Source organism: Alosa sapidissima, chromosome 1 (assembly GCF_018492685.1).
Source record: "Alosa sapidissima isolate fAloSap1 chromosome 1, fAloSap1.pri, whole genome shotgun sequence".
In the NCBI taxonomy this organism is placed as follows: Eukaryota; Metazoa; Chordata; class Actinopteri; order Clupeiformes; family Clupeidae; genus Alosa; species Alosa sapidissima.
Window position 1 is genome coordinate 25392579 of NC_055957.1, and position 15700 is coordinate 25408278.

Consider the following 15700-nt stretch of genomic DNA (forward strand, 5'->3'; position numbering starts at 1 on the left):
GCTGGAAAACGGGCATACTACAGAGGTGGTGATGGTTATATTGATGGAGTTAAAATTACTTAGACAAAAACCGTTATACATTGGTTAGGTTCTCCATACTACCATTAGTTCTATCTTTAAAATGGGTTGGATGGTTTTCTCATTTTGAATCAGTTGGGACAATAATTCCTCATTTTGGAATTAAGCTAACCTTAATTCTTTGTTACCTTGTTGGACTTACTTCGCTAGCAATTGCTAGCTTTCTATGTTTGTTTCTTTTTCTTGTATTTCACTCAATGCTAGGGGCTTAAGAGATATTACTAAAAGAAAATCTATTTTTTTATTTTGTAAGGGCGAAAAAGCTAACTTTATTTTATTACAAGAAACTCATTCAACTACAGAGGACCAAAAATTCTGGGTCAGTCAATGGGGTGACAAAATTTTGTTTGATCATGGCTCTTCAAGAGCTGCTGGCGTGGCAATTCTGTTTCACAAAATTCAAGCCAAAGTGGTAATGTCTAAATCAAGCAATTCTGGCCATTGGTTAGTATGCGTCTTAGACCTTAATGATCATTATAACATACTTGTCAATGTCTACGGTTTCAATAACCTAACTCAAAATAGACAGATGATATCTGACATTTCTGCAACCATTGCACATTGTAAACTCTCTTATCCAACAGCTACTATTGTTATAGGCGGAGATTTTAACATGGTCCTTGATGAACACCTTGATAGATACCCTCCCAAACCTCAAAACCACTCCCATAACTCTATTCTATCAGAAATCTGTCGCTCTTATAATCTTTTGGATCCATGGCGACACAGATATCCAAACACCATGCAATATTCCTGGTTCAAGCCAAACCACACTGTCAAATCAAGAATTGATTTCTGGCTGGTCTCACTCTCCATGATTGACACCATTTCAGATTGCTATATTTCAGCTGCTCCACTCACAGATCACGCAGTTATTAAACTGAGTGTAAAACCCTCTAATGTCAGCTATTGCAATAAGGGTTATTGGAAATTTAACTGTAGCCTGCTAAAGTCCCAAGCGTTTGATAATGGTGTGAAAGCCATCATTACACAAGTGATATCAGATTACTCCATAGCATCTTATCTTTCTAAATGGGAATTCATTAAATTTAAAATAAGAGAGTACTGTATATCCTATGGAAAAAAGATTAATAGAGACAACAAGTCATTAGAACTCAGTTTAATTAAAGAAATAAACTTGCTCTGTCAAAGTACGCCCCCTACTGATGTGGACAGACAAAGACTACAAACCTTGTCCTCTGAACTTGATCAAATCTATCTCAGAAAGGCAGAAGGAGCCTATGTAAGGTCCAGAGCAAAGTGGATAGAGGAAGGGGAGAAAAGCACATCCTATTTCTGCCAGCTAGAAAAAAGAAGGCAAGAAAAAAACTCAATAAAATCTTTACTAATAAAGGGAGAGGAGAATAAAGATCCAGTTGTGATCACAAAGGAAGTGGTTTCTTTCTACCAGAAATTGTACTCTTCTGCATATTCTTGTGCTGATGCAAACTGTTTCTTCAGTAATATCCAGCATCTTATTCCTCGTATAGATACTGATTTTGCTGAATTGTGTGACTCTGACTTTTCTGTTGAGGAACTTGATAAAGCGGTAGAAGGTTTATCCTTAAACAAATCTCCTGGAATTGATGGTCTTACTGCCAACTTTTATAAACACTTCTGGGATTCACTGAAAGGCCCTTTCCTTCTTATGTTAAAGGAAGCGACAGATATTATGACATTCCCCCCCACCATGAAACAGGGTATAATAACCTTAATTCCCAAACATGGCAAAGACCCCAAACTGCTAGATAATTGGAGACCAATTACTTTATTAAATAATGACTATAAAATTATAACTCTTGTTTATGCTAACAGATTAAAAAAGAAAATCCACACCATTATAAGTGATTCCCAATCTGGTTTTATGAAGGGTAGATCTATCCACAATAACATTCGCTTGGTACTTGATGTACTAGACTACAAACACTTGATTGAGGATGAGGGCTTCTTGTTATTTCTTGATTTTTACAAGGCCTTTGACTCTATTGAGCATCCTTTTATTTTTCAATGTTTAAAACTATTAGGTTTTGGTGATAAATTCAGAAATAGTATAGCTTCCCTATATAACAATACTAACAGCTCCATCTCCTTACCAGGGGGCACTTCACCCCGTTTTAATATCGGACGTGGAATCAAACAAGGCTGTCCTATTTCTCCCCTTCTTTTCATAATTGCAACAGAAATGCTCTCTATTCTTATAAAAAACTCAAATATTGCCCCACTTGACGTTTTAGGATTGCCAGTTGTAATTAGCCAGCTGGCAGATGACACAACTATTTTTATGAAGCATCTGGCCGAGACACCAAAAGTTTTGAAGACGATTGAGTCTTTCTCTAAAGCCTCTGGTCTGAAATTGAATTTAAATAAGTGTGAGTTAATGCCTATCCACCAGTGCAATCTAACCGAAGCCTATAACATTCCCATAAAATCTACAGTTAAATATTTAGGTATACTTATTTCTAGTGATCCAACAGAAAGGGAGAACATGAATGTGTCAAGGATAACCAAGGATTGTCAGGCTAAACTTAATTCATGGTTACTGAGAGATATTAGCTTACTGGGTAGAGTCTTTCTAACAAAAATGGAGAGTATCTCAAGGTGTATATATCCTGCTTATTCAATGGCTATTTCCAAGAGAGCCATTAAAAAAATCAATCAAATAAACTTTGACTACATATGGAAGAAAAGGGTTCACTATGTTAAAAGATCAGAAATCATAAAAGACATCAGAGATGGAGGGTTGGAGGCCATCGATATTGACTCCATAAACGGAACATTAAAAATCAAGTGGTTGAAATCATTTTTAAACAACAGTACCAGCTTCTGGTACCATATACCCCATGAAATATTCAAAAAAATAGGTGGTATAGATTTTTTCCTTAAATGTGACTTCTGTATTCAGAAACTGCCCATCAAATTATCCCTCTTCCATCAGCAGGTTGCTCTATACTGGAAGATTCTGTACAATCATAATTTTACCCCTCACAATACACCTATCTGGAACAACAGATACATTACTGTAAAGAAGTCATCCTTGTTTATCAAGGACTGGCTAGAGAAGGGCATCTGGTCAGTCCTGCATTTAATTGATTCTAATGGATGTCTCTTAACATATCAAAGCTTTTGTTTGAAGTATGAGTTAACCTGCAACATTGATACATATCATTCTGTATTTGATGCCATACCTGACTCCATTTTAGGCCTAATAAGAGGAATAATTTCAGATCCCAATATTTGTCCTTCCCTACCACAGCTCTTTGTTGAAGGTTGTGACTTTAAGAGTTTTAGATGCTCCAACAAATGTCTTAGAAACCTATTTATCAACCGGTCTTACCCCTTATTAACATATAGAAATTCTATTTTAAAAGTTTTTCCAAAGAATCGTATACAGCTTTTGCGAACTAAATACATGAGATATCCCATAATGCCTAAGGCCAAAGAGCTACATTTCAAAACTTTGAATGGAATATACCCCTCCAACGATTTAATCCAAAGGCGCTTTGGGATTGAAACTGATAATTGTGTATTTTGTAATGGGCTGGAAACCGCTGAGCATCTGTTTGTCGAATGTGTTTATGTTAAAACCTTGTGGCTTGACCTTCATAACTGGCTCAGTCCTAAATGTTTTATGTTAGATAACTTTGACTTGAAGGACATTATATATGGACTCTTTACTGTGAATGATAACGATGATCTCTTAGTAAATGTGATTGTTATTCTCTGTAAATTTTTTATACATAAATGTAAATACTCAAAGGTTAAGCCCACTTTTAGTGGGTTTTACAATGATTTCCTTTATTATACAAAAGCCCTTAAAGCTATGAAGTCTAAGAAAGCAGTACAACTTTTGAACAGTGTTACAGAATATGATTTAATGACTAAGCCCTAGTTATATGTTTTTTTTTTTTTTTTTTTTTTTTTTTTTTTTTTTTCTGTTTTGTTTATTATTTTATTTTTTTTTCTCTTGCTTCCTCCTTTTAATTACACCTGATCCTGTACATAGATGGATTCCTTATGGATTGTTTTGACCCATGCTTATTGTACTTGAATTACCAATAAATAAAAAAAAAAAAAAAAAAAATGTGGGTCTGGCTCGCCAGGCTAGAAGAATCATATAATATACTGTCAAACTCGTAACATGAAAAATTATATTACAAATTCACAGACAACATATGTTCACATTCATGGCACAATTCAAACGGGACCAGAAAATTATTATTTTCTCACATTCACTTGCATTGACGATTTTTCAATCTAGATGTCCACTGGGGGTTTAGCGGATGGGCGGGACTTGGTTGAAATCACTGACTAATTGCAACAGTAGGGATGTTCACCAGCCCAGACGATGGCGGTAATGCACCGATTAGTTGGTCTCCCAACCACTATTCCTCTATTCAAGAACAAGACATGGTTTCACCTCTGACCCCCATGTAGGCTATCTACCGGGGACGTGGAGCAAACAAGTCAAGTTTACGTGGCAGCTATGTAACGTTATTTTATACTTCCCTTTGCTTAGTTTTCATTAGTTGGTCATTATAACGTTAGCATAGCGTTGCGAATCGAAGTGTTTTTGGTCGCAAGGTAACGTTAATGCCTTGCTACATAACGTTAGCTATCTATCCAACAAACAAACGTTAACGTTTGACGGACGGTCGCCAAAGGCTCCTCAATAAGTTTCGTTGACTCTGTCAGCTTCTTAGCGTTAACGCTACAATTTGGTCTTTAATATAGACCTGTTGGGTGATGCCTTGGTAAAATTAAGATGTTTACTCAAAGTCAAATTCAGTGTAGTATCAGCTAGCCCTAGCTAAATTGTTGACAGCCACCGAGTCTGTAAGTTAGATCTACGCTAGTATAACTTCCAGTTAACGTTACGTTGCCTTTCCTCACCAATGGCACCTATGGGTATCCGGTTGTCCCCCCTTGGAGTGGCTGTGTTTTGCTTGTTAGGGCTTGGTGTGATCTATCACCTTTATGCAGGAGTGATCTCAAGCCGAATAAATTCCTTTAGACAGCAGAAAAATGTGGATTTACGCGACTTATTAGCTCTTTCTATCGAAGCTGCTGTCGAAGGTGGACGTGAAGTAAAAAAAATCCGTGAGGACAACACTCTAGAGGAGAGATCGAAGGGGAAAACTAAGGAGGGGGTCAGTGAAAAGCTGACGTTGGGAGATTTGAATTCTCACCGAAAGATGTTTTACCTCTTTAAAAACACCTATCCATTTCTGCAGGTAAGATCTGGCTCCACCCGTTGACTTCGTGCTCTTGTCCTTAAATCTCTGAAGGTGATGATTGCAAGCCACCTTTTTGAGCATTGTTGCTGTTGACAGTCACATAACCAGTAGGCTATTTCTCAATGACAGGAACGTCTTTCTGTGTATTTGTATGGGTGTTTGTATGTTCGTATCTATCTATCTATCTATCTATCTATCTATCTAGTCGCATATCTGTGGAACCGTTCGTCGATTTCAAACTCGATAAGGCTTGAGTGCAGTGCCAAGTTCACGTTGTTTGAATAAGAAAGTATTATTCCTAGCCTGCCCCAACGTTGTAGGATGGGAGACAAACAGGTTATTGTATGACTGGACCAAACTTAAGCTTGTAGACTAGCTTCTACTGGTGTGAAGGGAATGTTGGGAAGTTTGGTCCCGTCATACAGAGAACATAAAAAAATCTAGACCAGAGTAACTCAAAGATACTTCGGCTACTTAGTTGCTGTATAGTTATGCCTTTTCATTCCCGTCACTGAGGTAAAACAATTATTTTAACTCTTATCTAATATATAGTAGGTACAACATTGGCACTTTGTTCCCTAAATGTCTATACATAGATTTCCATGTGTCTATTAGCTTATACTAGATTAGTATAGTTTGTACTACACTTAATGTCACTTTTTACTAATCCAGAGCCTCGTAGAAAATCAATGAGCATGCTAAGCTTTTAATGGGTTTAGTCAGACTTGAGAACATTTTTGTCTTCTATTCTACAAAGTTTGGGCTGGCTATGAATAATACCTGTAAAACATTGCTTTTACATTTACATTGCTGTAAAATGAAGGGCTGAAAAATCTGAAGACAGATTTGAACAGAATTTATTTTACATGCTTTGGTTTTGGGACCAATTCATGATATAGTTTGAGCAAAATATAAGATGGTGCAGCAACAACCTTATCCGATTGACATGGGATGATCCCTACAGAATTCTCTAAACACAAACACAATGCAAAGAAAATGGTTGTTTACCAGAGCTAGAAATATTGACTGCAATAGTCTGCATCTATCCAATGCAGAGGGTGTCAATATTGAGCGAGTAGCTGAATATAAATATCTTGGCATGATCTGTATGTAATGGTAGGTTAAGGTTTAGGTATACAGATTATCAATCTGTAGCAATAGAGATTATTATCTTCACAATAATTGAGACAGGAGATTGGTTTCTTACAGAAACAAATCAATCTTTCCATTGTTCTGCAGAAAAAGGATTGTTATTCCCATGGTGGATTATGGTGATGTGATGTATTGGACCGCTGCTCCTTCACCCTGAAGGTCTTAGGCACAATCTGCCATCAAATAACCGAGAATGAAAGAAAGTCTGAATGAATGATTTCTGAAATGACTTGATTAAGAGTTTATTATTCGACTGACGATGCTGGAGGTTGATTTTGGCTTGGGCTTCCCACATAGGTGAATTCAGAGGAGCATGACGAAGTAAAGGAAAACCCTGCCGTGTGGTCCCGTGAAATTCCAGAAGATGTCCTTCAGAAGGTCAAAGTAAGGGAGGTGGCTGCAGATAGGATCACTGTTTGGATTGATCCACTGGATGCCACACAGGAGTACACAGGTAGGAGTCTATTTGCAGATAGCAATATTTATGTCTACAGTAGGCTACAGCATCATTATCAGTTACATTGATAATGATGCAGCCAGTGAATATGTTTACAGGCACGCTAATCTTATCATGTTTTATTATTATTGGAACAGTGTTGACATGGAAACAGTGTAACCCAATCATTCTAATCCTACATGATTACTGCCTATTAAAACATTAACTGCACTGGCTGACCATACTGTACGTAACTCCATTTCTTAACAACATCAATACAAAGGAACCTTGTGTTGCATTTTAAACTGATATTCTAAGACATGCGAGGGCTATCCCTTCAATCACATTGTGAAGAATCTTACGTCTTTATCATCTGTAATTAACAACCGTAAACAGTAAAAAGTAAGGTTCAGTAGGTAAAAAGTCATCAGATCAATTGTATTCAAGAGACCACGTGTCACATACCTGAAGTAGAATAAACTAAGTTGATCCAGGCCACCTTGCCACAACATTGCGATTTCATCATATTCCTATAGACCCTTTCAAGAGTTCCATTATCAGCATCATAGTTGGCCCCACAAGACTTCCTTTTTAACATTCCATATGTTATCTTAATGCAGAGGAAGTAGATTGAATGACGTCATTGACACATTTGAAAGGCTTTTTAGAACAATTAAGTGACTTTAAAAAATATAATACTCAACCAAGTGTATTTTCTTTGCCTCCCTTTTCAAATACAATACTCAAATTACTTGAAAAAATAATATCCCGAGAAAAGTGGATTTTGAGGGGTACAGCTCCATAGACCCCCATGCATTCTGCACTAGTGGATGAGCGCCCTCATGTGGAACCACAGAAGGAACTGCAACCAGTTCAGAAACCGGACGTTTTCCGAGAGTGGCAGTTCTCCCCTTATTAGACATTCTCTGGCTATAGTGATGATGCGTTGTAGGGCCTTCCTGTTGTCCACGGTGCAGCCAGGATACCAAGTGGTGATGCAGTATGTGATGATGCACTCAATGGTACATCTGTAGAAGTTGATTAGCAGCTGTTTTGGGAGATCAGGCACCTTAGGAAGTACATTCTCTGGTGCCCCTTCTTTGCCATGGCTTTGGTGTTGGTAGACCATGTCAGGTCACAGCTGAGTTGTACTCCCAGGTACTTAAATGCCTGAACCACCTCACCGTTGATGCTGATGGGACGGTGACAATCTTTTCTATGCCTCCTGAAGTCCAGAATAATTTCTTTTGTTTTCCTAGAATTGAGAACCAGACTGTTGTTTTGGCTCCATTCCACTAGGTTTTCCACCTCCCTCCAGTAGGCCTCCTCGTCGTTGTTGTTTATATGTCCAATCACGATGGTGTCATCTGCAAACTTGATTATGATGTTGGAGTCATCAGTGGTTACAGTTTTGCGCGAAGAGGGAGAAAAGTAGTGGGCTCAGAACACAACCCTGGGGGGCCCCAGTGCTCAGTGTTATGAAGGAGGAGAGGTGCTTACCCATGCACACTGTTTGTGGTCTGTTGGTCAGGATGTCTAGGACCCAGTTGCACAGATGAGAGTTGATTTCAAGGTTTTTGAGTTTGACAGCCAGGGTATTGGGGAGGTTGGAGTTGAAGGCAGACCTGTAGTCCACAAACAGCATGTGCACGTAGCTGTTCTGCTGTTCAAGATGTGACATTGCAGTGTGGAGGGCCAATGAAACAGCATCTTCGGTTGACCTGTATGCTCGGTAGGCAAACTGGTGTAGGTCCAAGAAAGAGGGTATTTTGATATCAACTGTGAATGTGAAAGATGGCGTACTCAACATTTTTGTGCGTACGCAAGCTTTGTAGCCCCCTGTTCTTTTTAAACTGTTCACAGATTATACACAATAACTAAAAAGGAATTCATAGAACATTTCTTGTAGCCCCCAAACATGTGGTAGTGTATATTCATACTCAACACGTTCCAGGAAGATTGCTCGGTCTGGGATTGATTGATTTATTGAACAAACTGACCACTATTGCTTCTCAACATTTTTGTCCATTTTCAGGACCTATAAAACACACTAATAGCATATTCAAAAAATCTGATCTTGATCAGGGCTTGTATGGTCTCTCTAAATTGTATGGTCTCTCTAAATCTCTAAACCTATTTATAAAACTGATAAAATCAACTTTTACCTAGAATAACTCAAGTGTCAGGCATGAATTGGCTTTCAGTGACCATGGTGATTGGTTGATGAGAGTCTACTTACTACTTGCACTACTTGCTGCAAAGAGTAAAGTAAGCAAGTAAAGTAAATCTAAAAGTGTGTGTGTATGTGCATGTTAATGCATTTGTTTGTCAGTGAGTTGCCTGTGAGAAAGTCACTAAATAGGATGGTAACAAACCAGTAACTTTAAACCACCTGCTTTATAAATGAAAAACAAAAACGTACCAATGAAGCTGTCTATGTATTGACAATGGAAGCCAACTACAGTAGATAGATTGTATAAATTGCAGTGGTGAGTAGAATACCCAGACTTCGTTATAAAGCGTGTGCAGAGAGATAAACAGAGTCTAATGAGTGCAACACCCCGACCAGTAGGCACGGCTGAAGTGCCCTTGAGCAAGGCACCTAACCCCTCACTGCTCCCCGAGCGCCGCTGTTATTGCAGGCAGCTCACTGCGCCGGGATTAGTGTGTGCTTCACCTAAATGTGTGTTCACTGTGTGCGGAGTGTGTTTCACTAATTTACGGATTGGGATAAATGCAGAGACCAAATTTCCCTCACGGGATCAAAAATCAAAAGAGTATATATGCCTACAATCTTTGAATTTCTCAACATCCCCTACTGGCAACCCTCTGCTTAACACCACCATCTACAGGCAGATGGGTGTATTGCATGACCCCCCCCCCCAGCCGCTTTAATCACTAGTGGTGATCACATCGGCATGTTTCATGTTTTTGCTTTTTTTGTCATTTTTGACTGGGGAATGCAACACCACAAATGAGTGGTTATGGGCTAAGTTGATGCAACCCCTTGAGACCAACATACCACAAACAAATCGTCATCTTAGATGCAACGCCTCTGTAGTTATTCAGCAAAAACTGCATTCAACTTCTTTTCCATATCAGCCTAGTGGGGCTACATTCCCAAGATGCATGTGCAGCGGTCATAATAAGGAAGTAAAGTAGTTTAAATATAAAATACAGAGAGTAGCATATCTCAGAAGTTTCAAAATGTAACTTGTTCCAAATTCAACATGGCCATACACAAGATCAAGAATGTAGTTGTAATAGGTCTTATAGGAGCATACTAGGTGTGTGTTTTTTATCTGATCAGATAAATCTTGTATAGTGATATTAGCATTATCTTTGTTTTCAGTTTCATTTATGTGATAATTATATAGTCTGTACAGTAGGACAGCCTTGTCATATTTTCTTCACTCCTGAAAGATATTACGGCTTCTACACACAGTTGTGTTCCGTCAAGGCATGTCAGTGGGTATTCCCGACGATAGCTATGTAAATGACTTGAAGTATAACCGTAATTTGATTGGTTGGTGCCGTCCGTTGATTGGCTTGATTGGCCGGTGCCGTCTGTCGATGCAGCAACAGCTGAACTTCTCAACGCGAGCGACGGGAGAAACGCGATGCAACAGACCCACAATTCAGTTCGGCAACGGATGACGTGAGCCTATGTAAAGTGAATGGGATGCGTCTCCAGCACTGCAACGCACACAACTGTGTGTAGAAGCCAAAGTTACTCTTTGGCTGCTAATGTAGGATAAATATACCCTCTCATTAACTTAATTTCCAAGAGGTTGCTTGTATGTTGGACTGCTGTGTATGTCTGAGATTGAAGGTTAAATGTCAGTTTATTTATAAAACACATTTTAAAACAACAAAAAACTACCTTGACTCGTCTTCTAACTTCAGGAAAAGTATGTACAAATCAATGGACTTGGTCGACTTTGTGCCCCACTGTGCAGATCCGGCTGAATGTTGCGTTTTGCATTGTAAACATGCATCACGTTCAGCGTTTTACAGCATGCATTGTAAACATGCATCACGTTCAGCCAGATCTGCACAATGCTGCATAAAGTCAAATATACTACATACCACATACTACATACGTATTTACTTTTCCTCAAGATGATCAAGATGAATTAAGTTCTCCCAGTTAAATTGTGGATAACTTTCTCTACCTTGCTTTGGATGGAAGCATTTGCTTAATGAATAACGGTAAATTAATAAATGAATAACAAATGAACACCCCAGCACCGTGTTTAGTCCCAGTTGGCTGTGTCAACAAAGAAAGATGCACCTGATTATTGGTTAGATATGAAGATCGTATCAGATGTTGGAGAGTAACATGCCCCAGCTCTGTCTTTTTAAAGTTGTGTTTTTATGATGTAATTGGATTGCTTATGAGCATTTCCACTTAGTTGGTAGACCCTAGTTTTGGTCAAGACATGTCAAAATGGGATCCTCTCATGTTAAATTTGTGATGCACTGCTTTGTCAGGTGCCAGTCAGTTGCCATGGTCATATGCCCTTTTTTTCTTTACAGAGAACCTCAAAAAGTATGTAACAACAATGGTCTGTGTAGCTGTGGATGGCGAGCCTGTCATTGGTGTTATTCATAAACCTTTTACGGGATACACTGGTAGGTACTGGCTATAAATTTCACACATATAATACTATAAACTATAATAAATACATTTAGCAGACAAACAGTTAATTTTCATGGTAGTCTTTTTGTTAAGGTTAACTTGGCTTATGACTTTTGTCAACTTCAGCAGAAGTAAAATTTAAATTTTGTTGATATTCTGGGTTTTACCTTCCAACGACACTGACAGATTTACTGTTTAGTGTTACTCTTTACTGTTAGTATGTAGCACACTGTTTTATATACCGGTACTTTTTATTCTGGGAATCTTCATACATTTTAAGCATCACATAACAAAATGATCAACAACTTTTGCTTGAAACTCATACCTTCGGGGTTTTTTTTATAATTGCTTTCCCATGTGAATTAAGAAGTACATCAAAAACCCATAGGAACTAATTGTTAGTCATCAGCGTCATATATATATATAGGGGCCACTTAGAAATGTCCATTCCACTCCATTATAGACAGAATACCAGCTGAGATCAGTTGCGGTTTTTTTTTTATCAGGGCAGCAGTTTTCAGATTACATTATGTGCATTATTGCAAAAAGGTTCTCGGCTGTTGTAGAAAGACATTTCTGATCTTTAAATGCAATATCTACATTGCCCATATTCAGCAACCATGCATCCAATGTTCCAAAGGCACATTCTGTTTATCAAATTATTTATAATTTGATCTCCTTTTAAAGGCTAACTGAAAAAAACATTGGAGAACCCTTGCAATTATGCAAGAATATGATGTAATCTGAAAGCTGCTGCCCTGATTAAAAAAACAATGCAACTGATCTCAGCTGGTATTCTGTCTATAATGGAGTGGAATGGAAATTTCTAAGTGTCTCCAAACTTTTGACTGGTAGTGTCTCCAAACTTTTGACTGGTAGTGTGTATGTATGTGTGTGTGTGTGTGTGTGTGTGTGTGTGTGTGTATATACACACACACACACACACACACACACACACACACACACACATACATACACACTACCAGTCAAAATTACGCACTAATTTTTTTAATCAGTTATTTTTTCTCAAATTAATTAATCGAAATTAATCAGTTATTTTGACAGCCCTAATATATATATATATATATATATATATATATATATATATATATATATATATAATACAGTATATGTATATATACAGTATATGTATGTATGCATGTGCTGTACATATCTTTATAACTGCTGTAAATGAATGTCCAGATCAGTGTTGTATTTGCTTCTTTTCAGCTTGGGCTTTGGTTGGTGACGGTGCCAATGTGGCCCCGCGTTCTGAGTACAGCATCAGTGCGCCCAAGGTCATCGTTTCCCGGTCCCATGCAGGCAAAGTGAAGGGCATCATTGAGGAAGCATTCGGAAATAATACGGTCATCATCCCAGCAGGGGGAGCAGGTACATCACCTTTGCTCACACTTACTTTTTACTCTACACCCTGGAGCCATCAAATATAAAACATAAGCATGGTAGTATTGACATAAACCTAATAATTCCACTGTCAAATGCAATTGTTGTTTAAGTATATCAACAACATGTGTCACAACAACCTGTTTTCTTATTTGAAAAATATACCCATATTTTCCCAACCTTTTTATTTGTTTTTTAAAGAAAAATCTCTGTACACACTAGAACACAAAATTGACCTCAAACTATTGTCTGTCTCATGCTCAAACTATCTTGACCCATCAGTAGGTGGTGATGAAAGTTACATTAAAAACTAGAGAAGAAACTTTCTGAGATAAAATTTGAAAATAAGTAGCCTTTAGTTCAGACCGACGGAACAAAGAGACGAAACAAAACATGTCAGAAACTAAATCAAAATGTGATTTCTATGTATGGACGGACAGGTGACATGGTTGAATTATTATTGAATGTCATGTTACAGTTCAAAACCCAAAAAAGCCCAGGAGGTTATGGACTGGAAGTCAAATAAATAATAATAATAAAAAACTATCAGAGGATGCCAAAGTGTATTATGTGCCTCCCAACTCTAGAGTTTAAGAAATGCCTTTGAAATATTTTACACATTGTGGAGAGATATATGTTGATGGTGTCTGTGATCCTTACAGGTTACAAGGTGCTTGCGCTTCTTGACCCTCCTGATGAGGATTATGAAGAGGCAGATATCTACGTCCATGTCACTTTTATCAAAAAGTGGGACATATGTGCAGGCAATGCAATTCTAAAGGCACTAGGTGGTCACATGACCACTCTGAAAGGAGTAGAGATTGACTACTCGGGGTCTGAGAGAAATGATGGTGGATTGCTTGCTAGTGTCAAAGTGGACCATAAAACGCTCGTGGAGCGGCTATCTAGCGTTGAGAAGGAGAAACACTAGATATTCTGAGCACACACAAGATGGATAAAAATGTCTGATAAACTGATGAAGCAACCACCAAACACTCTTGAGCCTATACATACATATTAGTCCTTTTGTATAATGATAATGTAACATAGAGATTACCCCTACATGATCTACATGTTCTATATTGATTCTGTGAACTGCAAGGGTGAAAGAAAATTATTAATGTTTTTGTCTTTGTTTGTCTGGATGTTTGCTTTGTTTGTGAGTGCCTTTGGCATACAAAGATGGAAAGGGGTTCAACTGCATTAAGACTGGTACTTATATACACATATTGAGTTGGTTGTAGAATCTTGAGAACTCTGAGAAGTGTTTGTTTCAGAATTTGAATAACTGAAGAAAACAAATAACCAGGCATGCTCAGAGTAGGCTAGTTGCTAGCATTTGATGCTATGTTGCATTTGGGTCTTAAAACATGACATACAATTATCTGGACATCTATACTCTGCCAATGTTTGCTGTAGATTATTAGCTGTATCCTGGAGGTAGTGTTTTATGTTACAGCTCTGAATAGAAAAAAAAAATGATTTGATTCATTTGGCAATACTCTTAACTCAGACTTCACATCCATATCTTCAGAGGGTTTAACTTGTGGGTATTTGTACCTAATATGAACATGATTGGGTGAGAGACATTAATAAGGCTACTTCCTTTAAAATGTGTAGGGTGTTTACATTCATGATAAAATGTGCAGTTACAGAATGCTTATGTCTATTGGTGGATGTTGCCTAACTACTGCGTTAGACCCTTGTTTTTTCAAGCTGTCTGTAATTTCTCTCCCTACCCATCTGCGGCTGGATGACTTATGCTGTATGTATGCTTTTTAGATGTAGCACTCAAGTGAAGAATACGTCTGCCAAGTAAACACAAATTGAAGGATACCTGTGCACATCAAAACTATTGACGACGCTTTAGATACACTTTTCTCATTAGCCTAGCAGGTACAGTGCTTCTGTTGCTGTTTCAATAGTGGCTTCAGCAGCTTTCAGGAGTTTCAGTATTTGTAAATTATTTCATGCAATTATAATATAATATGTTTAATATATTTGATCCATTCTCACAACAATACAATTAAAGTCTGTTATTTGATCATTCTGTTGATGTAACGTATAACCGTAAACATAATAGGTCAATCTGATGTCACGGCACCTTTGAACACATAAACTCACTGTGATGATTATGATTTAATAATGTCAAGCTTTTTTTTGGAGCATTTTTGAACATCTGTATGTCTGCATTGAAGCTGTGGTGAATATATAGCCATATGTATGTCTTCTGTGTGTTGTGTGCATGAAATATGAATGACAAATCAGAGGATGTAGTGTTTTCAGTTTTTGATTAAAAAAAATATTTAAATAGTGCATGAACTCTTTGAAGATACAAGCGTGTTGAAAATCACAGAATGCCACCAACCAATTATTTTAGTAAACTAACATCATGCATGTCTTTAATTGTCAGTTAAAGGTGTACATCAAATTTAAGATTTGTTTAGCTATTTTTGCACATGTATTTTAGTGAAGCCTTGTCATGCCCTGAATATTTCTGGCATGTTGACAGGAGTATAGCCTGATTTGTGTTAAACGAAAATGAGCACAACAGATATGGTTATTATGATCGTTCTCAATTGCCTTTTTAATGGCTTAATATCATTCATTCTCTTTGACCTTTTTGTGATGTGGAAGGTGAATTATATTGTAGTAGAGTGTGAAGGACTGTGGGTGGAACGATGTCCCAGCCAGATATGGGCTCGCGGATGCCTGTAGTCCTAAAACAAACACCGTATGCCAGAAAGAAAGTCA

General features: G+C 37.8%; 1 protein-coding gene across 1 annotated transcript; it reads left to right on the forward strand.

Moving 5' to 3' along the window:
- Positions 1-4448: 4448 nt before the first annotated feature.
- Positions 4449-15268, forward strand: bpnt2 (3'(2'), 5'-bisphosphate nucleotidase 2). Its single transcript, XM_042103494.1, has 5 exons — positions 4449-5309; positions 6762-6918; positions 11440-11535; positions 12773-12934; positions 13609-15268. The coding sequence occupies exons 1-5, from the start codon at positions 4971-4973 to the stop codon at positions 13875-13877; spliced, it is 1023 nt and encodes a 340-aa protein (XP_041959428.1). The 5' UTR covers positions 4449-4970; the 3' UTR covers positions 13878-15268.
- The last annotated feature ends 432 nt before the right edge of the window (positions 15269-15700 follow it).

Excerpts from the sequence above, each read along its gene's own strand:
- bpnt2 (XM_042103494.1), top strand. The coding sequence starts at position 4,971 with ATGGCACCTATGGGTATCCGGTTGTCCCCCCTTGGAGTGGCTGTGTTT. Across the intron at positions 6,919-11,439 it reads TGCCACACAGGAGTACACAG|AGAACCTCAAAAAGTATGTA; the intron begins GTAGGAGTCTAT and ends TTTTCTTTACAG. Across the intron at positions 11,536-12,772 it reads ACCTTTTACGGGATACACTG|CTTGGGCTTTGGTTGGTGAC; the intron begins GTAGGTACTGGC and ends GCTTCTTTTCAG.